Here is a 23355-nt window from a genome sequence, read left to right on the forward strand (position 1 = left end):
TACAATATTGTCATTGCAGTGTTATGAGTCTGTATTCTTGGTGCTGCCAACGGTTCCTTTCAGCGGTGACTCGATGTGCTCATAAAGAGATTTTACCTCATTCTTTCTGTGTTTTCAAAACAGAAAGCAGTGAATAAAGAGGTAGAGAGTGCCCAGATTGCGACCGTCCAATACACAGACACTGAGAAAAAGTGAGTCAAGCTCTCTTACCATATTTCTATTTCACAATTGCATAACAAGCTAGTAAAAGTGATTGTTTTGTTGTTATTTTAATAAAGTGTCTTTGAATTAAGTTGTAATGATAGAAATTGAGACAATAGTTTTAATGATTTCTTTTATAAGTGACTGATGATGCATGGATTTCAAAGGACAGCTCATCAGCTTAAAGAGGCTTTGCCACCCAGTATCTTACATCAGACAAAAAAAAGGAAAATAAATCTCTTATTATTTTTAGGGAATTTGTTTTTTGCTTAGAGCAATTTCAAGTCCACAGCCTTAAAAATTCTTTTCAGAGTAAATTTGTCGAAACATCTTTTTTTTGGCATTGCTTGTATTCTGTTAAGATTAAAATGATCTCAACATGGCTACTTTCTGAAAATGTTTTCATTTCCATTCTTATTTATTTATAAGTTTATCAACATTGTTTTGCACTGTTTCCACATGAATTGAGGACCCCGCTATGACTCCATGATAATGTTGATTATAATATGTATGTGCACTATTGTAACTCTTCCTCAGGGGTCCTGGGAGTGAGCTGCAGGTTTATTACGCCCCTCAACGCACCTACAGTGACTTCTTTGATGAACTCAATCGCCGTGGCGACACTTTCTATGTAATATCTTTCCGGAGGGTAAGTTTTAACTTTGTTAAATCGCCTCTGGCTCACACATTGGGTCTGACTCTGTGGTTTAATTATTCGTAAATAGTCCCTAGCCCTATCCCTATCATTAGAGCAGATTTCACACAAAGCTTTCACAGCTCAACTTGAATCTCGTTCAATTTTTCTTTTTTTTCCTTTCTTTTTTTAAATCAGTCTTCAAATTTTGTTTTTTCCAAAGATGTCATAAAAATGAGTAATGAATTATATCAAGTGTAACTTGTGAATCATAAATTAGACATAATTGGTCTTTCAACAAAGCAGTTTAATTTAAGAGGGAATTGGGTGACAGGCGCACACCCAAGGGTGTAACTAAGTGTTTCCACTGCTATGTCTTTCTTCCACTGGCTTTCGTGAGCAGCATGTTTTATAATTACATGTTTGCCCAAATGTCAACATTAATCAACGTGATTTTTTATTTTTTTTCAACCTTTCAGACTGTGAACCTGTTTCTTGTGTTTCTCATTGCCTACATCTTGGAAATTTCAATAGAAGAAAGTTATTTTTAATGTTGTCGTAATATTTTCCTTTATGGCCTTGGTTAATCAAAGATGCTGATCATTTTGTTCATCGGAACCATTTCGAGTTTTAAAAAATAAAAAAATCAATCAATCAAACTTTATTTCTATAGCTCTTTACAATCACCTAGTGGTATCCAAAGTGCTTTACAACAAAGCTATATATAAAAAAAACAATACATTAAGAAATAAATACGAGAATAATACATAAAAACAATAAATAAAACACAGGTGCTGACTGTGGGAGGTGCGGCGGTGCTGCAGGTTGGTGAAGCCTTCCAGAAATTCATAAAAACAGATCTCCAGGATACAGAATAAAATACACTGCCCTAGACAGAGTTAAAAGCCAACTTAAAAAAGTGAGTTTTCAGCTTTGATTTAAAAAGGCCGAGATCAGGAGTGGTGCGAATGTCGGGGGGCAGTTTGTTCCACAGTCTGGGAGCAGCAATAGCAAAAGAGCGGTCTCCCCACTGTTTATATCTCAACCTTGGAATATCTATAAGAAGCTGACCTGAAGAACGCAAAAAGTTTTGAAAAACTTTCAAAAAAAGGGAAAAAGTTATATTTTTATTATTGAAAACTACATACGTTTTTTTGTTTTGTTTTGTTTTTTAACAACAATGCAGGTTTTAAAAAAAAAAGAAGAAGAGTATTTCATCCCTGAAAACTCAGTGTTTTCAAAACCGCTTGGTCTTCAGGATTAGTCTGTGTGTTTTAAAGCCTTTGGTCCTAAATCAAGTCCCAATTTTTTTTTTCATCAACGAGTAACTCACAACAATTTGGGTCTGTGGACAACGCTAACAAAGCAGCACTCCAACACTGAGGACTCGAGTCCCCAGCAGGTCAAGTAGCTATTCTTTCATTTGTTGCAGCCTTGTGATGCCCGGGCAGCCAGGACGTTGTTGTTTATCCAAACTAAAATCAACCTCGACTCTAATGTCTTGAACATCAACGTTTGTGAATTAGGTTCATGTAAAGTAGGGTTTCTTTTTTTTTAAGGATATTTAATGCTGACAGATTTGTGTTGTCACTGAGTTTGCCAGCTATTTTATCGATTGACAATTTAATGAATAATTTTCAGAAAATGGCTAAAAAACGTTCACAATAATTTCTAAAAGCCTGATGTATTTCCTCACACATAAAAACTGTTTTGTTTCTTTATTTATCTTTCTACTTTTTTATTATGCACTGAATAGAGGTTGTTTTAAAGAAACTGATTTGAATTTTATAGTATCTAAGGCACATTGTTGGACTGAAATGACAAAAACAAAAGGAGAAGCACTGTATAGCAGAAAATACAGTCTTGGTGAACAGTGAGGATTAAAGGCCTCAGTGTGACATTTTTAATTGTTACAGGCCTTTATGGGCTTTTCTCACTTGGTTTATTTGCTTGTATTTTGTTTCCAGGGTTTCAGGATGTGTGTGTGTCTACAGATGCTTGTTTGCTTCTGTTTTGTTTCTGGGTTTTTTTTTTTTTGGGGGGGGGGGGGTTGTTATGGTCAGTATGACATGTTTTGGTGACAAAGCTGCCAACGGTCTGGATTGAATTAGGAATTTGTTTAGATTTTGTGGCCAATCACCATCAATTTGAGATTTTGTCCCTCTTGGTGTTTTCAGTCGGGGACATATTGGCCTGTTCATGCCCTCTGTTTCTGTTGAGGTCACACACACCACAGTCTGTTGGCGGAGGGAAGCGATCGTGTTTTCGGTCAGGGTGACTTTAGGCTTTCTGTGTTACCACTTGTCTTTATTTAGGTGTGAAATGAAGTGATGGAAAATGTTTCTTTTTTTCTTTTTCTGCCCTTCTTATTCTGTCATCATTTTACGGTCTTGCTTCACTTTTCTTTCTTTCTTTTTTTTAACGTTATTTTAGCACCTGTGACATTATGTAAGCGTGCGCTGATGTGATGGAAACACTGGTTTCATTCATAGTGGATCGTGTCCAATGAAGGTCAAGGGAATTTCACCTGTTCTTATGACAACAACTTTAACAGCTGCTACGTCAGCGTGACGAGCTCGCTGATCCCCCGATGACACAGATACGGAGGCAAAACCCCCGACATCTCCTCCAGGCAGCGACACCCTTTAATTTTTTGTATTTAACTTGATTGTTGAAAGTCTCTCCTTGAAGCCAGTATGACACTAAACTCTTCATTATGCCAAAAGAGTTAGAGCAGCAATGTTTGTGGACTAATTTGCGTGTGTGTGTGTGGGAGAGATATTTTAGCAAGCATACCTTCAGATTCAAAGAGCCGGTAATTTACTTTGATAACATAGAACATCTCATCACTTCATCATATCGTCTTGCAGTAATCCCTCCTTTTAACAATGAGCCATTTTCCCGTCTGTTATCATCATAATAGTCATAATTTTTCAGGTTTTGAAGTGCACATGAAATGAAGTGAACCTTGTTTTCGTCGGCTTGTACTTCCTTTATCCTCAGAAATTAACTGATCTGGTGTTCATTCTTGTATACTTGTCTTTGTTTTGGAATTTTTGAATTGCCTTGTTTGAACTCTTTTCTACGGCGTAATTGTGTTCAAACATGAAGCCTATTTTACATTTAGATTTTAGATGAAACGAAGAGAAGACATTTCTTCACAGGTTATTGTCTTCTTCAGTTTGTCTATACTTTATATAATTCCCTTTGCTCTGCATCCTTAAAACCACCATCCCCTTGTCAAAATAAAGTATGTATTTAGCTTTTATTGTTTAAAAAAGGCGAGGTCACTTTAGACCACTGGTGTTTTCACAAACACAGTATGTGTTTAAAAAAACTGCTCAAGAAAAACGTTTGGACAGTCCTAATAGTTTAGTTAATGTTTAAAAACGTCTATATTTTAAGATTTTGTGTTGAAAAGATGATTTATGTTATGCTGTGCTATAGCTCGGTAAATCCGGGAAACCCTTAGGGAGAGATCACGCGGGGGCCCGTGGTTTTATATACTCTGAAGTTGTCAAATTCAGATTTTATACAAGTTTAGGGCTACATTTTCTTTATTAGAAGTTTAGACTAGAACTGCTGCAGCCTTACTGAAATGCTTTGGCAAATAATACATTGTAGAAATGATCCTGCTTGTTTTAGATAAAAAAAAGAAAATTGTTGGGTTTTTAAAAAATCTTTATCATCCTGTCCCAATGAAGTAGTAAAATTAAGTATGACATAAATGAAATCTTTGCACAGTTTAGTCATAGTTTAAAAAAAAAAAAAATGGAGAGTTCTGAGCCTGCCAGCTTAAATGAATGATTTCCTTCCCCCCCCCCACCTGCATAATTTGCACATGGTGCTCATCGTTCGCAACTTTCACATGCAAACACATTTACAACCAAGTTCCCATTTCCTGATCAACAAAAACACACACCATCTACTTAAATGGCCTCCCAGTGAGCTGTTTTTTTTTTCCACTTGGTGACCTTCTCTTCTTTGCTCTCAGGATCATCTCCTGCTTCCAGCCACCAACCACAATAAAGGAAGTCGACCCAAGATGTCTTTGGTGTTGCCAGCAATGAACATAAACGGTAAGATTCCCTGCACGGACACAACGGTTGGAGAGTTTGGTCATTGAACGAACTGTAACTCATGAAAGGTGAGCTTGAAGCAGATTGAGAGCAGTGACTGCCGTCAAAGACGGATCACCTGTGGATCAAGAAGAAGAAAAAGAGACGCAAAAATTTTAAATATCAAATCTAATACGGTGACAGTGATCCTCGCTGGTACCACCTTTGGCATATAAATTGTGTTGTATCCCCAAAGTTAATTTGATGTGTTTTTAATGTCTTGGTTGCCAAAGCAAGTTTCTTGACATCTGGTGTTTTATTAACAGAAGGTTTTTGCTGTCGCCCTTCTGTTGTTTCTGGCGTAACATTCAGCTTCTGATAATGCTCATAGTTACATTAAGCGTTACTGCAGCCACTGACTTATCATGCAAACAAGCTGATTGGTCCTTACCATAATAGGAATCCTAACAGTTGTCAAATAGGACTGTCAGCTTTGTACCAGCCTGGTTCCTGTACAACACAACTGATGGTCCCAACTCCATTAAGAAGGCAAGAAATTCCACAAATGAACCCTGACAAGGCACAGCTGTGAAGTGGAAACCGTTTCAGGTGACGACCTCATGAAGCTCATTGAGAGAAGGTCCAGAGTTTGCGGAGCAGTAATCAAAATAAAGGCTGGCGACTTTGAGGAATCTAAACTATAGAACATGTTTTGAATTATTTCACACTTTTTAGTTTACTACATAATTCTATATGTGTTTATTCAGAGTTGTGATCCCTTCAGTGGGAATCTACAATATAAATAGTCAAGAAAATAAAGAAAAAACATTGAATGAGAATGTGTGTCCAAATGGTAGTTTATATTATCCAATATATAGCACCAGTGTGCAAACTTGACATATTTGCCACCTGCAGGTAGGTTACGGTTTTGCAGCTTCGATTGCCGCTTGTGTTTCAGATTTTCTGCTCTACTTGCAGTCAGGAATCGAAAACAATAGATTTTTCAGTATTCTCTGTTATGTAAGGTTGCAAGTTGTCGAGGGTGAACCTCCTCAGTGCTGAGCTATTGTTTAACTGAACGTACCCATGTGGCACCCATTTGAAAGTCCAATCACTTTGCATTGAGTACAATATTCAGTCCATCCACTGCCGTTGTTGTGCATCATTGCTGCAAAAAACATTTGAACCACACGAGATTGCAGAACATGAACATCAAAACTCATCGAGCTGCATTCCGTCTTCCAGTTGTGTAGCTGTCCTCAGCTTGTTACAGCGGGTGGCAATCAGAGTTTGTTTGTGGTCTGTGGTGTGGTTTCCATCAGTCCATTTGAGAAGCAGTCAACTTTCTTTTTTTTTTTTTTGACCGCCTGCTCTTACAAACCAGCCCGCAAGCAACATTTTAACATTGATTTTCAAGTGGGAGGCTTCAGTATCCGAGCTCTTGATCGGTAAAGTCTTCGGACTTAAAGTGGTGGATTTGCCAAATTGTTTTCTGTTATGAATCATTACACTGTTCACATGTTTTTCATTTCCGTGAGCTCATCCCGATGTTACCCTGTAGCCGTCGGATCTGCTGGATTATCAATGCAGTATGTCAGAGGCAGGTCTTCAGAGGCTTCACTTTGGAAGAAAAGAAAAAAAATCAGTTATTAATTCAATATTTCTGCTCATCAGGGTGATTCTGTGCTCGCTCCTCTGGCTGTGTGTGTGGATTTTTGCATCCTATGGAGTTTGCATCCTCCTTGTGGTCAAAGTCATTTTTGAGAAGCTTGTGTTGTTTAGTCTTAGTTTTTACATCAAAGTTTATTTCGGATTTTTTTTATGGAATTATGTGATGTTCTATGCTGTGCAAGAGCAAAATATGACCTATGTAATGGTCTGTTAATGGGAATCCCAATAAACATAAAAGAAAATCTTAATTTTCACCAGACATGCACACAGTGAACTGAAAGAGACCCTGCAGAGGAGGAAACATACTTTCAGAGGGTGTGAACAATAATGAAAATAGCCTGTGTTTTTCAGTTCGCCTGGTGTTTTTACCAGATACAGTTTTGTCCGGGTCATCTCCCGTCTGTGGATGAGCACCAGCAACAAATTTGATTAGCATTTCCACAAGGTCTGAAAAGAGTGAGTCAGTGGAATATGAGCCGCTTACTCAGCAGGGAAGATGCCGCCTTTTCTTGTCTGTTCATTTTTTTTTTTTTTCAGGCAGAGCACTGTTGGATCAAGATTAATGAAGGTAAACATTGTTCTTGGTTGGTCTTGTCGCAGAGGAATGTTGAAGGTCTGTGCTGGTCAGATGGCTCATTGAAATGGCAGCAAATAGTGAAATCCAAGACATCCCTCCCAGCTAATTGTGCAAACGCACCCAACAAAGGTGGCATTCATGGCGAAATATAACTTCTCCTGAAGAAGGAGTTCTTCGATTTGCATGATCTGTCATGGATTCAATGAGTTGCACATTTAGAAATGCCACTTTCTCCTCCTGCCTGTTTCAAAGGCCTCCCGGTTCCTGCTGGACCATGTGGTATTATTTAGATAGATCTAACACAAGTTTTATGTTGGAAGGCACCAGGACTGCTCCTTCAGGTAGTTTCTCATTGACCTGTCAGTAAGGCTGTTGTCCAAACTTATGTTAACAAAGGCTGACAAAGCAAAAAGATGGAGACCTTGCACGGTTCCTCTCCTTTTCCATGTGACGGCACACGTGTTGCGCAGATTACATCCTCCAAGTAGCTTTTAAGATTAATGTTGTCCCTGTTTAGAACATTGAAGTAATTAATTCCAAATGGACACATTTATCGAGGCGAGACCCTCGGAAAAGTACAAACAATGTCCTGCATCTCCAGTGCGATTGCTCCACACTGGAAGATAATTCTTTCCAGCTCCGCGCTGCTGCTCTCCTCTCGGAATGCTTTCCTTCTCCAGTCACTAAATGGCTTTCATCTGGAGGACGTGGATTGACTCTGTTAATGTGGAGTGATTGTTTGGTCTGTCTTTGTCAATAAGTGAAAATTGAAGCTCGAGACTTTGATGTGCGCCGTCGTCCGTTTCTGCCCCCGGGCACGTCCACGGTTCAGAGGTTCTTTTAAAGCTACTCGACCTGAACCTTTTTGATTTGCTTCCAAAAAAAAAAAAAAAAAAAATGTATCTGGTGCCCCAGCGACTCCTTATATGGACTGAAGTGTGTGTTTATTTAATGATCCTTTACGTTTGAAAGGAGCTCAGTCAAGTTGAGGCGACATGTTTGGGGGAGAGGAATGTTTTGGCGTTGACATCATTTACAGGTGGATCGACCACGTGAGATGTACTGCAGTCTATTTTTACTGCGCCGAAATTGTGCCTGCGCGCTGTCGCCAGGAGCTGCTTTTACTGGGGGTTCAAGGTTGAGCTTGATACCACCGACAGACGCGGGGGATCAGATTTTCCTACGGGTCTAATCTAAACAGAACATCACCACCAGTGCTCTGAACGAGCTTGCACTCTTACCAAACCAAAGGTTTAACCCTTACCTGCCTTCCTACTGCAACACGTCCATCATCAAAATACAGGAAAGAAAATGGTCAATTAGCAGTAAAAACTGTGTAGATTGGCATAATAAATTGAATCATAATAAAATAGCCTGGATGTGAATAGTACTTTTTTTTTTTTTATTATTATTGTTTTGGAATGATTTTGGGCCAAAATGTTGTTTTGTAATTACACTTGCTGATGAGTTGTTACCATTGTTATATGAAATCAGAGTGTTTTTTTGGCTTCAGTTTCATGAACGTGGCCTCAGAGTTTATTCCAAATGGACCGCCACTGTGCTCTCGAGATCTCGCTCTCGGGTTTCCTCCGATGCACCGTTGCCAGGCGTCAGGCCTTTATCAGCATACACCGGCTCACTGTCGCTGAACCTTTCTGGAACATTCCCAGATGGCAACAGTAAAAGAGGTAAAAGTGGGGGGGGGGGGGGGGGATAAGACCACGCAGAGAAGGACGGTAGTTTTGGCAGCTTGTTCAAAGAGTGGCTATTTAAAGTTGGGCCCCGTGGTTGTGCTTTTCCTCTTTCTGTGTTTTCAAGCAGTTGACTAAATAGAAGTTAAGACAGTTTGATAATTGGTTGAAGGATGGATGTAAACACTTTGGGATGTTAATCATGAGTTTGGATAACGATTTGTATGATTGTCCACACATTGGTTTAAACACTGTGCAAATCAAATCATTATAGGTCGCAGTAATTTCATGAAGGAATAACAGAGAGTCTAAACGCTAAGCTAATGCTATTCCCAGCAGCGACAGGTAATTGTGAAGATGATTGAAATCACACCTGCTTCAAATTGGCACTATTGTGGACCGGTGCTGGCTGGAGCATTTAGCTCAAAATGCTGTTCCTCTTTCTGAAATGCAGTCTTTGGTCAGATAGGATTATTTTCTTTGCACCTTTAGTTTAAATGGGTTCAAATGTTACAGTGAATCACAAAAGATGTGACGAGAACAAAAGCAAAATGACAACAATCTCTTCAAGGCTGGTTCAACGCAAACAATACAACGTATGCAAAGATCCTGTGATTATAATATAGGGAATGCAGACGTTTTTTTCTCTTTTTGTCATCATTTGTTTACTTCACACATAGTTGACATTTTTTACACACATAGTATGATAAAGCGGTAAAGCTGGGCTGAGAGAATGTTTTCCTGGGATGCCTGCTGAACCGCTGAGGGTGTTTGAGTCTAAAGAAGAAGAAAAAAAAGAAAAATTGATGTGCCCAAGTATTTTAAAGATGCCTTCAACTCTATTTCTGGGTCATATAGTTCAGTAAAACTGCATGAGGTGTGTTTGTCATGTGACCTGTCCACATGGGGAATGTTGTCTCAACAGACACGAAAAAGGAAGCCACATGTTTTTAAGCTGCCCGTTAATGTAAAATACACAAGAGATTATCGTCTGCATGCTGTCAATTCTTTTTTCGAGCAAAGACTTTTATAGAGTGTCCACTTTGAAGGGTCTTTTCTCAGACTGAGTTTAACTGAGCAAACCACAAACAGTGTGACGTTTTTTCCCCCACGATAGTCAAAGGATTGCGTTGTTTGTAAAATCAAACCTCATAATGACAGTGAAAAATTACAGTATTTATATCAGGATAAACCTCGTAACCACAGATGATGTAAAGCACATTATCAAACACAAATAGTCTTAACTCTTGAGCATCCATCATTTATCCATCATTTTGTCTGTCAGACTTGTGAAACTTGTCCAAATACAACATAAAGAATTTTGACTCATTATCGGCGAGCTTTCTCTCCCACACATTTGCCAGAGTTTTTTTTTTTTTTTTTCCCTCATTTTCTCCTCTCCAGTTTGCACTTCTCGCTCTTGTTTATCTCCATGATGGAGAAATCCAGTGTGACTCACCTCTGGACTCCATCTGCAACCCAGCCTCCACCCAAACTCACTTTGATTCTGAATACCTCCCACCTTCTCAAACCATAATCTCTAAATACCCCAAAAGTCTCGTATCACATCTTCCTCTCAACAAGAGACTTTTCCAGCAATAACAATGATGAGTGAATACACTTTGGCGAACTCGTCTCGTGTGTCGAGACGATTACATCATGTGTGTTGGTATGAAAAGGCTGGATGGGACGAAACCCTCCGTGTGTTCATGAATCCACGAGTGGAGAGCTCACGGCTTTTCTCTCCCCTCCTTTGCTGTTGCAGATAGTGTGATCCGGGACAAAGAGTTTCAGGTGATGATGCAGATTGACTGCGAGGTAACGGACACGAGGATCCTCCACATCAGGTCGTCGACCATCCCGCCTGTACTCCGCGTCAACAACACGGACACATTTTACCAGCGCTCCCCGACCGACACCCCAGCTGCCCCTCCGGTGGGAGTCCTGATGGGGTCTGCTTAAGATCCCATCAGCACCTGCAACACTTCCTCAGTTATACCATCAAGGAAAATTCAAGATAAGACTTAATTTAATGCTTTTTTTTTTTCTCTTTTTTTTTTTTTTTTTGAGGGAATGATGAACAATATTTTAAAACTGTTTTGCCCCCATTCACTTCATATTTAGTGATATTGAAATGAATGAATATGATCTCCACAAAGATAGAGACGAGAATACAAAGAAGCTCAACCTTTTTTTTTTTTTTTTTAAACCAGACCTGATATCTGGAGTAGTCGGAAACAGGGACCCAGCAGATGCTCGCGCCTTGTGTGGCAACACTGGCTTCTGCCCGTAACCCCAGACGATTCACATAAGGGTAATTGTTTAGTGGCAGGGGGCTGAGCATTGAACCCTGAGTCACCCCATCATAACAAAAATACTTTTGCCCCCCCAACAGCTCTCCGAGAGTCTGCTCTTCGACTCTTTTGAGTCTTATATTTTGGAACAAACTAAATTACAAAAGAACTGACGTTCTAACATGTGACCTCAGTGGAATCCATAAAAAAAATAATTTGTGACATCGATCCTGAAAGCACAGCCATTTCTGGCTACATGAGGGAAGAGTGAAAATGTTCTCTCGCTCTTCCTTTCTCTCTCTCTCTCTTTCTCAATAAAGAAGTTATATTGATGAAGTTATAAACCTTTCCAGATAACTATCGGCAGCAGCACAGACCATCAGTAAACTCAGGAAGTCATATAATATGCGAAGCTCGCCAACGAGCTTAATACTGTGTTGTTGGCTGGTTCCTTTTATATTTAAGGATTCTACATGCTTAGGTATTTGCACGATAGCGATGAAGAGTTTTGAGTAATTTTTTTATTATTATTTAATTTGGGGGTTTTTTGCACTTTTTTTTTCTTTCAACTTTCTTTTTTAAGTCTCTTTTTTTTCAAATTATGATGCTGTACATGTTTATTTCTATTACTATGTAACCGTACACCTCTGTGGTTCAATTCAGTTTACCCATCAGTGCGTCTTATGACAAAATTTTATATTTTCTCATTTTTAGAGTGACTGTGCTTTGTCGGGAACGTTTTGATGCCACGAAAAACTCAATATTCATTATTGCAATGGGTGGAAATCTTAGAATTCTACTCCTTGAACAGTGCAAACGTCACAGCTTCTCCGTCCAAAGGCTGATTCTGAGTTTCTGTATAGATTTACAATGATTCATGATTTCAGTTTCAATTTGAAGTCAAAGTTGCACTACCAATGCAGAACATGGGCGGTTCAGTTCTGGTTTTAAATGCCTTCTATACATGTGTGTTGGTCCTAAATTTAGTATGATTAAAATTAGTTGCCTGTTTCTTTATCCCAGCTGGTTTTGTATAATCTGATAACAGAATATCCATCAGTGTAACAACCTATACCTGTGTGAAAGTGTGCTCCAATTTTAGAGTTGATGGTTTTTTTCAGGGGTGCTTTTTTCAACTTGGTAAATTCTTTTGAAATGTTCTCAGAAACAAGCTTCTGTACGAAAAGTACAATTAAATGTGGGTTTTTTTGTATTGTATAATGTGCAGCAACCAAAATAAACACTGGATTTCCTTAAGTATACCTGTGTGTAGGAGTGTAAATTGATCTTTATTTTTTTTTTTTTTACAACAGTCACTTAACTTACAACCACTAACCGTTTACTGTATCCGTGGCTTGAGCAGCCACTTTTGGTATGTCTGTGTTTGTTTTTTCTTTCTCTCTCTCCCTAAAGCTTTCCTGTCCCCTAACTCCTCCCAGCGTCGCCGTCGACAAAACACTCACAAGCTATCATTAAAGCCATTTTGACATCAATTGTTGAGAGGAACAAAGAAGACATTTACTGTAGGTATTTCAGAGTTTTATTGGAGTCTCCTCGGAGGGGTCTGAAACGGAGCGAGTAAGTGCTTTCACAAGACATACGATATGTGGCAAATGTGAAATAATGTGCATTAAACAGAATGCAATGATTTGGCCATGCAGAAACAGGATTCATTTTCACCTTTGGATTGATAGTCTGAGGGATTCCGATTCCTCTCCACATTAAATCTACTGTCGTGTTGTTTTTACAGCATTACAATGTCGACAGTACAACTTGAAGTAATGACTGACTCACTTTCATTTATTTTGATACAAATGTAAAAAAAACTAAAAAAAACCACCCAGATAAGAGCAATTTAAACACAATATACTAAAAGCATATTTGTACATTTGGCTGATAATTTACCTCCACCGAGGGCCATGTGGACTGATCTACAATCCATTCAAATAAAGAACAATTAAAAGGGACTTCTACGCCCTTGCTAAGGGTCTACATATGCAAATTTTATGTTGTAAGTGACTTGATGTCCATTGTCCCATGCATATAAAACCCCCTCCTTGGGATTGTAGTCGATCTGCGTGGTGTAAGTGTAGTTGTTGATGAAGGGCATCCTGGGAATCATCTGAGTATTCGTGTGCGTGTCGAAAGCATATTCCAGGTTGGCCTCCCTCTTGTTGTAGCTGTCAACAGCATACAGGACGCCACAAACGATGAAGCAGTTGCCAAAGTGATTTCTTCGAAGTCCCGTCCTCCAAGTTGTCTCCCTCTGCATGCTGAGGTCAGAGGGGTTCAATCGACTGAGGACGACCACCTCCTGTAGGAATCCCTCGTCGTCCAGCGCCGGGTAGATGATCCACAGGCCGCTCTCGTCCACAGCAAAGTCGATGTCCGAGTGGCTGCGCCACTCCCAGGGCGACGACGTCTCTTCGAACAGGGCGTCGTGGAGCATGGTCCAGGCGGCCACGTAACGCTGCCTCAGGTCAAACTTGATGATGTCACGGGAGAAGGCCCGGTTGTAGTAGAAGGCTCCGTTGTAGACCACGTGGCCAGTGCCAATCCAGTTGTAAGGAAGCTTGTAGGAGTTGGTGAAACGGCCTTGAGAAAACAAAACATAAGAGGATAGAGACTCGTGTTACTATCAAATCCAAATGGTTGAAACAAGGAAGCTTTGCTTCCTTCAGATAGTAACCGCTGGCTCTTACCTTGTTTGAAAACCTCCAAGCTGCGGAACTCCAGGAGGTTGTTCCCGTAATAGAAGTTAGTGACATAAATTTTGCCCTCTTTAGATTTTGGATCCTTCATCCACGCTCCCTCATTCTTGCCATAGGTGTTGTGAGTCACCGGCTCAGAGATGGTAGCCAAAGTGTCTTTACACTCCTCTGTTGAAAAAAAACAAAACATAAATGAAACAAAGAGAGATGAAGACATAAAGCTCTGACTGGGGATTTGGAAGCGGCTTAACATCATCCAGACCTACGTCAGTGAGTCTGAAAATAATTAGAGTCTTTTTGTTTTAACCAGCTTGAATCACGGAAAGGAAAGGGAGAGGTTACAAAAGATGACAGAGCACTGAATTTCAAAGTTGAGAAATTTACAGAAAATCTCACTTGTTTTTGCAAAAAATAACGTTACAGTTGTGAAGGATCAAATCAGCACATATCGTGGTGATTTCAGGAGACGAAAGATGGTCAAATTAGTGTTTACCTGGTTTCCCTGATGTGGATTCCTCTTGTCTTTGCATTGGCTCGTCGAACTTATGTCGTCCTTCTTCCCCATGTTGCTCTTCCCAGATGATTTTGTATTTCTTTTTGACCCGCGCAGTCTGCCCCGAGGCCTTGGTGGTTATGATGGGGGCTGTAGAAGTCGTACTCATGGGCGTTGTGACAGGCAGCGTACTGTCGGGGAGCAAAGTCGACAGTATCGGCGTGGTGGCGGGTGCCACGGTTGAGCCGGATGTGTAGGTGGACTTGGCGTCTTGTGGCGGTGTTGTAGCAGCACCCTCTGCGAGCGTCACTATGGTGGGAGCCGCTGTGGGATGAAACGGTCCCGAGGTTTTTACAGCAGGGGGCGTGATGGACGTAGCAGCTGTCAGGCTCGAAGCGGAAGCTTGTGCTTTTGGACTCGGATTAGCCGTCATCCCGAGAGCTGTGGTTTGAATCGGGTCTTCGGGTCTTTCTGGGTTGAGTGTTTCCATCAGTTTGGTGGGCTTATTTCTTGTCGTTAATTCAAGTAAAGTTTCCTTTGAGGCTCCGTTTGTAGAGACATTTATCATGTCAATGGTCGTTTCAGTGGTTTCCTTGGGGGCGACGCTTACAGACTCGCCTGTTGGTTTATCAACCAAGGGCTCTGGCAACGCATTTATTTCAGTCTTGACTCCATCAGTGATCTGAGGTGGAGAGTCTGTGGTCCTGACGGCTTGTACTGTTGTGGTTGGTGCAAATCCGATGCCGCTTGTTGTGGCTGCTTCACTATGCACATCTGCAGATACATCCAGTGACGTGGTTCCAGTGACACTGCTGAACTCCTGTGGAGTTTCTGAAGTGGTCTCACTCTCTTTTGGTTTGTTTGGTTGGCTGCTTCTCCTAGAACCTTTGGAGAGCAAAGCATCTGGTGTCTTTGGTTGAAATGATCTTGATCCTACATTTGTCCTTGGACGAGGGGCTCTGTGCTGAAGGAGATTCTCTTCAATGAATAGGTTTATTGGGCCTTCTCCGCTGAATCCATGATATTCAAAATCTAGAAGAGCAAAAAGAGCTGGTCAAGTTTTGTTTTATTTTATTTTATTTTTGTGCAACCACGTTTAAACAGAATATTATCGTGTGATTCTTCATTCTAAACAAACAGTAAAACTCAAGGATCGTACACGTTACTGCACATTTAATTATTGTTTTCCCAGAGGTAGTCCTGATGTACAGCGAAGTGTTTGTTGCTTTCTGCTGATGCTTTGAGATTTCCTGAGGTTTAATGTTTATCCAAAATTGTGTAGATGGAAGTAGATCTTTTATTTTGGTCTTTACTTTAAAATCCCTTCCTTACAGTGATTGTACACACTTACAGTTCTCTCCGGGCTCCCCGTCATCCGCCACCATAGGCTCTGGTTCAGATTTATAGAAAGTCATTCCTCTGATGATCATCCCATTGGGACCCGTCTTTGACACTTCAGAAGTCTCCTTGTCAGGCACATGTTTGGGAGTCACCTGAGGTCTGACCTCAATGATCTGAGCAGAGCCATCTGTCTTTAGAAATGGTGGATTTTCCACCATAAACCTCTCTTCATACTTGTCCTGTTGGCGAGACATAAAACACGCAAGGTTTCAGTAGTTCAGAATCACTCCTGCTGCATTAAGATAAAACACAGTGCAGCTAAACTGTCAACTTACCAGCGCTGATCAATATGACCGATTTCACTTAACAATTTCAGGATGATTACACGACTATGTGAATGTTGTTTCAGACTTTTCACAATGAAGAAAACGAAATGCTGGGATGCGGTATATGATGAGTCAGCATGTGGAAAAATATGACCAAAACCACAAAGTTTGACACGAGCTTCAGTGAATCCAGATTATTCCTTAATGCAAGACGAGTCTTTGAATCAGTCGGATGCGTTTGGATTTAGTTTCACGGACGTTGCAGACACCCTTGACAGGATTTCTTCAGAAACATGAACCTGGTGAATCAGTTGCATATGAAGTCTAGTTCCTGGCAGCACTGCTGGACCGGTTCCACATTTACAAAAAGTCATCAGGGATCTGTGCCCAGAGGTCCCGTCACTGGCCTGAGGTCCACTATTGTCCACTGATCCTGCCAAACTTTCGAATTGCTTCAATAACTCTAACACATTCCTGGTGATTGGCAGTGATTTTCTGAAGTTTATGGGGGGAAAAAAAAACAAACCAACATGTAACATTGTTTCTTTTCCTTTGGGGAAATGTTGCAAATCTGAGCAGCAACATATGAATTCAATCACTTCTTTTCTACTTCTGTCTTCCCTCAATCGAAGAAAATCATTTGAGCCTGCATTCATTTCAGTCCAAAATACGATAGAACAAGATGTGATCCTGACAATAATGCACAGGATGAAACTGTGACATGTCACAAACTGAACATTAAAGTGAATTATTTGACAAAAAAAGTAGTGCAGTCATACGATCACGTGTGCAATCATTTTCTTTTGGTTTGTTCATGTGTTTTTGTGAGGATTATTCACTGGACACATTAACCCTTAATCTTTACATATTATAACTTCCTTATGCTCTTTTGTTTCTTTAATAAAGTTGTTTAAAATCATTAACGATTACAGAACACATTTTATTAAAATGACCCACTTTCCGCAAGACTCTGATCGAGCAGTATATAGATGTGATTGTGTGATTGTGTTAAGGGTTCTCAAGATATTAAGTCAGGATTTGTTCCATGACAAATTGTGGAAAATGTAGTCAGCCAATTTAGTCAGCTTTGCACTTTCCAAAAGACTGGAATGCATTTGTTGATATTTTTACTAAATGGGAAAAGTTTATAGACACCAAACAAAGATGAAAATACTCAATCTGAGGTATAGTAGCCGACAAAACGGTTAATGAATGCATGTGTGTGGGCACCATGGCATAATTACCAACGACAATGGTTAATCTGGAGAAGCCAGAGTTAAAATATCACATTTACCTCCAGATTTTTAAAGACCGCTGCCCCACTGAGCTCAGTGAAATGCTGATGCTGAATGGGAAGAGGAGTTGGTGGCTTTTCAGTCACAGCTGCCTGGATGGGAGGATGCTCCTGGGGCTTCTCGTCTTCCACGGTTTGATTCAGAGACACCACCTTCATGCAGCCAGGGACAATCCCAGAAGCACGAATCAACACATTTAACATGTTTGTGGAGAAGAAAAATGAAAAGAAAAGTCACAATTAAAATCAGTCATACTGACAAATATATTAGTGTTATTTTCGCATTATCTTCTGCCTCTGGCACCATTACTCGTCTGCTAATGGTCACGTAAATTAGATTTCAAACCCTGTAATATTTGCAACCATGTCTGTCCCTCCATCTATTTGTTTGTGTGTGTTCGTGTGCATGTTCTCACATCTTAGTTTCCAGCTTGTCCATGAGACTCATTTTACTCTTTGTCTCATCACTCCCTCTGGCTGTATGAATGGGCTGGTCTCAGTTCTGTCAGTTGCCAGTTTGTCGCGTCTTGCATGTAACCGAGTGTGCATGTGCTCCCGAGTCTTATTCCAAGTGTGCTTTTATGTAGTTAAAGCCTGTGCGTTGCCCTTCTGCACTCTGCCCATTTGAGATGATCTTTGACCTTTCATGTCAGACTATGTCCCCAAATAAACTGTCAGACCCAAGTCTGTCTTCTCGAGTCCTATCTGTGTCTCAAACATGCATGACCTCGCCGCTTTTGGAAATCCAATGGCCTTTCCTTATTATTCTGCCGAAATATTTCGTCTGCTATTTCCAGTGATCTGATAATCTGTTTTTATTATTATTTAATCATTGTGTCCTGATGGAAAACTTTAAATAGCTTGTTCCATTATTGATAAGTTCACGTCTATGAATAAAAACAAGCCTGAACCTCAATATTGCACGTGTCAAAACCAACAGTATTCTAAGCATTGATGAGATCACTGTACCTTTTCAATACGCTCCACACGATGCAGGAGCTTATGAGTAACTGAGTGCAGCTTCAGTAGATCCATGCCATAGAAAGAGCCCTCCAGTAGATCCAGGACGCTGGACAGCTAAAATGATCAAGTGGACTCCGTCAAAAAAAAAAAAACTTCATCAATACAAATCATACATAAAATAGGCGTATCCCGTGTCAATGAAACTCTTATAGTCTGTGCAGGGTTATCCATCTCTGATCAAATGGGACATCGTCCAGTGATCCAGACTGGGTTTGTAGAAATCAATTACCCAGGAAGACGTCGGGCTGCATTTTGGAGCTCTGGAAAAATGTTTTAAAAATGACGAAACTTCACCTTGACGTCGTCTTTTCCAGCCTCCCTAAGTTTTTTTAGCCTGAACTCTCCCTCGCATGGATTGACGGCTGACGGAGGAGCGATGCAGGCGCACTTGCACTCCGGCCCGGAGGTGATAGTCTCCACTGTGAAAAAGTCCTGCGCGGTGGCGCTGCCTTCCTCTATCCGCCGGCACGCGCTCCTGCTCAGGGGTCTGACAACACATTTACACCGACAGTCAGAGCCTTCCGAGAGGGCTTTCACTTTGTCATAATCACCCAGCAGCTACAAAGAGAAGAGCACGGATGTTTGTTTGTTTTAAATGTACTTGAACAAGTGATCGTGATATTTGCAGACGCACAAAGTGCTGGTGGCGGCGGCGGTGGTGGGGGGTGTGTTTTCGTACCTTGGAGATGATGCTCTCTTGGCCGTCTATCTCCTCCTGCAGCAGCGGCGGCGGCTGGCTCTCCTCAGCGGGGGACCGGGGCTCCGCGCTGCGGGACGGTGGCGCTGCGGAGCCCCATGAGAAGAGCGCACAGCACACCACGACGGCGGAGCAAATCTTAGACATGGTGCCACGCTCAACCAAAAGCGCCAAAGAGAAATGAAGCCCTCACGCACAATCTGTCATCAATCAATCAATTAAAAAAAGCTAACAACCTCATAGTCTACATTTAAATGCAAAGAAAGGAAGAACAACCGGGTGTTGCATAGAGAAAAATAGGCATTTTTTTTTTTTTTGCCAAATAAGTCTGGATTAAAAAGGAAATAGCCGTGCACTCCGTACAAAAGCAGCCGGCATCTGCTGCAGGAGGAGTGCTGACAGGAGGCGGACCTGGTCACCCTGACAAGGAGGAGTTGAACTCCTTGCGAAGATTCATCCAATTATGTGGCTTTTATAACTTGGATGTAACTAAAAACCCACACAGGCATTTTAGGGCTACTCTTTTAAAGTTCACTCAGATTTAATGAAAAACACGAGGTCGTGAGATATGCAATGTCTCGTTCAAAGTCAAACTAAGTTGTATCCAGTGGCATCAACCTGACGCGCATGACTTTCCAGGCTTTGATGTTCTACTGCCCTCAAGCGACGCAATTAACTGCAGCGACAGCGAAAAGCGTTTCGAACCAGTATTTGTCTTTATTTTCACTTTAAGGCACATTTGATTTATGTACTAAATTATTGATCATCATCAAGTGGAGAACCTTTACAAGCAAGCAGAAAAAAAACAAAAGGGATGTTTAGGTAATAAAAAATAAAATGTAGGTCTGAGAATTAAAAAAAAACAAAAAAAACAACCAATCATGGAAATATAAAGATTGCAACACCTGAACTAATAAATACACCCAATTACCCTTCTATAAACTTTTAGTTCAAACAAGTTGGGGAAAAATACATTTCAAAAGGCTACAAAATGTGTATATCTACCCCAAAAAGTTTGTGCATTTCTTTTATCAAAGTGATAAAAAAAATAATAAAGTGCCACATTTACATCCAATGTTTTTCATGATAACTTTACACTGATTTACAAATGTCCCACTGCGTATTCAATCACACATTCTTTCTTCACCTTCAACTGAGACTTTGTGGTACGTTTACAGAGTACGTATTCCACTCACTGAGTAATCGTGATCGTAGATGTGCAGTAGTTTTAGTGCTTGAGCGGAGTCATTCAAACGAGAGCAGCTGTTCATGTCATCCCACATCCTTGATGCTCTATTCTTTCCTCCGTAGCCACTGGCAGAATGAGGTGAGAAATCCGACTCCACAGGCCGCCGTATTTGTCGCGGTCCATCCTGTCAAACGACACGGGATCCTCGTGAGAGAGAAACTTCCTCTGCAGGTGATCGTCCACCATCTCCTCCACGGCACTCAGCCGAATCTCCGCTGGGAGCTCCTCCTCCTCCCCGAGCAGCACTGTGAAGATCAGGAAAGTCTTCTTGTATGCAGCATTCTCGTGGTCACAATAGCGATAAAAGATGAGGGTGGAGCCAGGAGGCAGCTCATCGAAGCGGTGTATGACAGCCACTGGGGTGTTTCCCTCGAAGGCGCCCTGCAGCTTGTTGTCGATGTCCAGTTTCACATAGTCGCTGTCTTGGCTGGCTGCGGTGGCGCCGTCGATGTGGAGGATGGACGCGTTGCGAGCAGCAGAGAAGGCGGAGGCCATACCATGAGCGAGGCAGCGCAGCGTCTTCTGGGCCCTCAGGCCGGCGGTCAGGATCAGACTCACCGGCTCGGTGGGCTGGGCTGTCTGAAGATGTCTCTGCAGGTGGATCCGGCTCCGGCGCCACAGCTCAACGCGCTGGTTGGGAAACTGAGTTTTTAGCTTTTCCATCTGCTCCAGGAAGACGTCCATGTCTTGTACGTGGTTTTTCAAAGGAGTTGACTCGCGCTGGACTTGCTGCACCAAGAAGGCAACACACGCTACGATAAACAGCGCTATCAAGTATCGTCTACGCCCTGTAGGAAAGAAAACAAACAAACAAAAAAAGGGTCACGGATATTTTGAGAACTTGCAAAACATAATTTGAATTTCATGCAAAAGTTCACAAAACTACCAATGGTTGATTAACTGCTGGTACTGATGAGTTGCCTGGGTTATATGTATGCTTGGTTGCTAATCATCACAAGAATAAAATGTTAACGTTACCTCCAAGAACATCAGGAACATCTGCACGAGAGGATTCGGTTATTGTCCGAGTATCAGAGCCTTCATTTCCAGCTTTATTTCGTTGTTTATTGGACTCTTCCTCTTGTGGTGATAGTGTTGCTGGCGTGGCTGCTTTGGTTCCACCGATGTCCCCTGTGTACATTGACCATAGCGAGAAAACATGGTTGGCTTAAACTCAAACCATTGAATTCTATTAAACAAACAATACAAGACTACTCGAGTTGCACTTGCAAGCATGATGCATTAAATCATTATCTTACGCTTATGGAGCACCCAGGATCGTACCATCATTGGAAAAAAAAAAAAGCATTTTACATGAAGACTCACCCTGTCCAGCTTCAGCGTTCCCCTTGATTGTCGATTTTCTGTGAGACGGGGCCCTGGGAGGATCTATCTTCTCCCTTTGCCTTGCCCTGCTTGGTGAAGATGGGGTTTCTGGGATTTTTTTCTCAGCAGTCTCACTATCTGATGAAATAAGAACGGTAATTTCCACATCAACAAAAAGGCTCGTCACAATGTCCATACTGAGGTTGTAATTACACTTGAATTGTTTGCTTGATATGGAAAAGGTGCAAAAGCTTCCAATGAGATAGTGTAATTTAATGAAGAGGGCAGCAAGAACCAGACAAAGACAAGCTGCAAGTATTTGCATTTATACAGTATTTGATCAAATGCAAAGTGCACAAGTAATGTGCAATGCCATATTCCATGTAATAGCTCAATTGAGTCTACATGCAGCACATCAGTGACAAAACTCACAATGAAGACAAATGCAATTGTCGGGAGACCCTGCTGCAATTCTCCACCAAAGTCACTGGAGCCCATCACTTCACACTTACCACTCATTGCTTCAGCTTCAGGGGACTGTTCATCATCGCTATATAGTTCACTGTTGTCATCACAAGTTTGAAGATGGTCGGTCTGATCCATAGTCAGTCTCCTGCTCTGGTTTGGAGAAGCACACCTTTCGGTATTGGCCATATTGTCATCTGAATCACCATCTGTCATCACACAAAAACAACAAACCCTCAATCATAGAAATCTTTGGAATTATACAGAAATGTACACATCTCTGAAGAACAAGACAATGGTCCAAGAACAACAAGTCAATCAGTGGCTGCAGCAGAAATGATGAAGCGTCTTTTTACAAGACAACCCAAACGTTTACAGGATCTTTGACATTTTGTCAAGGAGAATGAGAGAGAGTAACGACAATCATTGAAAGCCATCACAAATGACTGCACACTATCATTAATGCTAAGAGGGGTACGCCAAGTTAAGGATGCATAGTCTTCAACAAGAACGGTGTATGTTATTCTATAATGCCCGATGATCTATTTAAGAATACCATCACAGAAAATAAACTCCGATTTAATCCTGCGGAACTGTACTACAATTCCATTTGTTATTCTGAAAATACTTTCCAAATATTATAAATGATGTTTCCTAGTTTGAAGAAACCTTTGAGCTCAATTAATATCTGCAGTTTGGCGTCACGTGTTTAAAGTTCAAACTGGTGTTATAAAACTGAGTACACCGTTAAAGACAGGTCTATGAGACGTTCTCGCGCTTTTTATTATTTTAAACACAGTTTAGTCCGTTTTCTCATTCAAAAACTGTTTTACATGGAAATATCACAATCTCTAAATTCTATTCGTCGATTCTGTGAAGTGACATCAAGAGGGTAAAACAAAACAATCTAAAGGTTTCGTGAGAACCGATCAGTGAAAACTACGGTTTGATTATATGTATGGTACAAAAAGTGAATGTTTAACTAGTATACTGGTAAAATTGTGCCGCTTAAGGGAGCCCCGCTTGAAAAAGCTAAGTTAGCCATCGGTTAGCAATGCGATACGTGACTGAGGCTGGTTAAAAATCCTACGTGTGATGAAAAAATACAACATGGAATCTTTTAAATTCTCACCACCAGCCGATTCCAAACGAAGCCTCTGTTACGTCACAGGGGACCGGTGTAGGCAGTTAGTTTGTAGTGTTAGAAGTGTCGTTGTGGAGGAGTGTGTCGCCCAGGCTGGTCAACACGGAACCTTTAAGGCACGTCGTTTGTTTCTGTCAAGATATCGAGATGTGGTGCTCCG

General features: G+C 41.0%; 3 protein-coding genes across 4 annotated transcripts in view; 1 reads left to right on the forward strand and 2 right to left on the reverse strand.

Moving 5' to 3' along the window:
* Nucleotides 1–12382, forward strand: part of atf6 (activating transcription factor 6) — a 28243-nt gene extending 15861 nt beyond the window's left edge. The window contains exons 13-16 of the mRNA XM_080506944.1: nt 124–191; nt 739–850; nt 4830–4914; nt 10598–12382. Of these exons, the coding sequence (XP_080363070.1) occupies nt 124–191; nt 739–850; nt 4830–4914; nt 10598–10794 (462 nt within the window). The 3' untranslated portion in view covers nt 10795–12382. The remainder of the gene's footprint in view (nt 1–123; nt 192–738; nt 851–4829; nt 4915–10597) is intronic.
* A 271-nt stretch (nt 12383–12653) lies between these two features.
* On the reverse strand, nt 12654–19309 carry olfml2ba (olfactomedin-like 2Ba). Of its 2 annotated transcripts, none has more exons than XM_080506594.1 (8): nt 18994–19309; nt 18609–18872; nt 18261–18368; nt 17292–17444; nt 15682–15910; nt 14331–15362; nt 13829–14005; nt 12654–13721 (listed from the first exon to the last, which is right to left on the reverse strand). In XM_080506594.1, exons 1-8 carry the CDS (start codon nt 19156–19158, stop codon nt 13108–13110), a joined length of 2742 nt encoding a protein of 913 aa, XP_080362720.1. In that variant the 5' UTR covers nt 19159–19309; the 3' UTR covers nt 12654–13107. The 2 variants fall into 2 exon arrangements, with proteins under 2 accessions (XP_080362720.1, XP_080362721.1); XM_080506595.1 differs by having other exon boundaries at nt 18609–18801; nt 18994–19134.
* A 481-nt stretch (nt 19310–19790) lies between these two features.
* LOC308137989 (torsin-1A-interacting protein 2-like) lies at nt 19791–23298 on the reverse strand. Its single transcript, XM_080506908.1, has 5 exons — nt 23184–23298; nt 22099–22260; nt 21587–21724; nt 21239–21391; nt 19791–21048 (listed from the first exon to the last, which is right to left on the reverse strand). The coding sequence occupies exons 2-5, from the start codon at nt 22238–22240 to the stop codon at nt 20279–20281; spliced, it is 1203 nt and encodes a 400-aa protein (XP_080363034.1). The 5' UTR covers nt 22241–22260; nt 23184–23298; the 3' UTR covers nt 19791–20278.
* Between the last annotated feature and the right edge of the window lie 57 nt (nt 23299–23355).

Source organism: Blennius ocellaris, assembly GCF_963422515.1.
Source record: "Blennius ocellaris genome assembly, chromosome: 12".
NCBI classification, from domain to species: Eukaryota; Metazoa; Chordata; class Actinopteri; order Blenniiformes; family Blenniidae; genus Blennius; species Blennius ocellaris.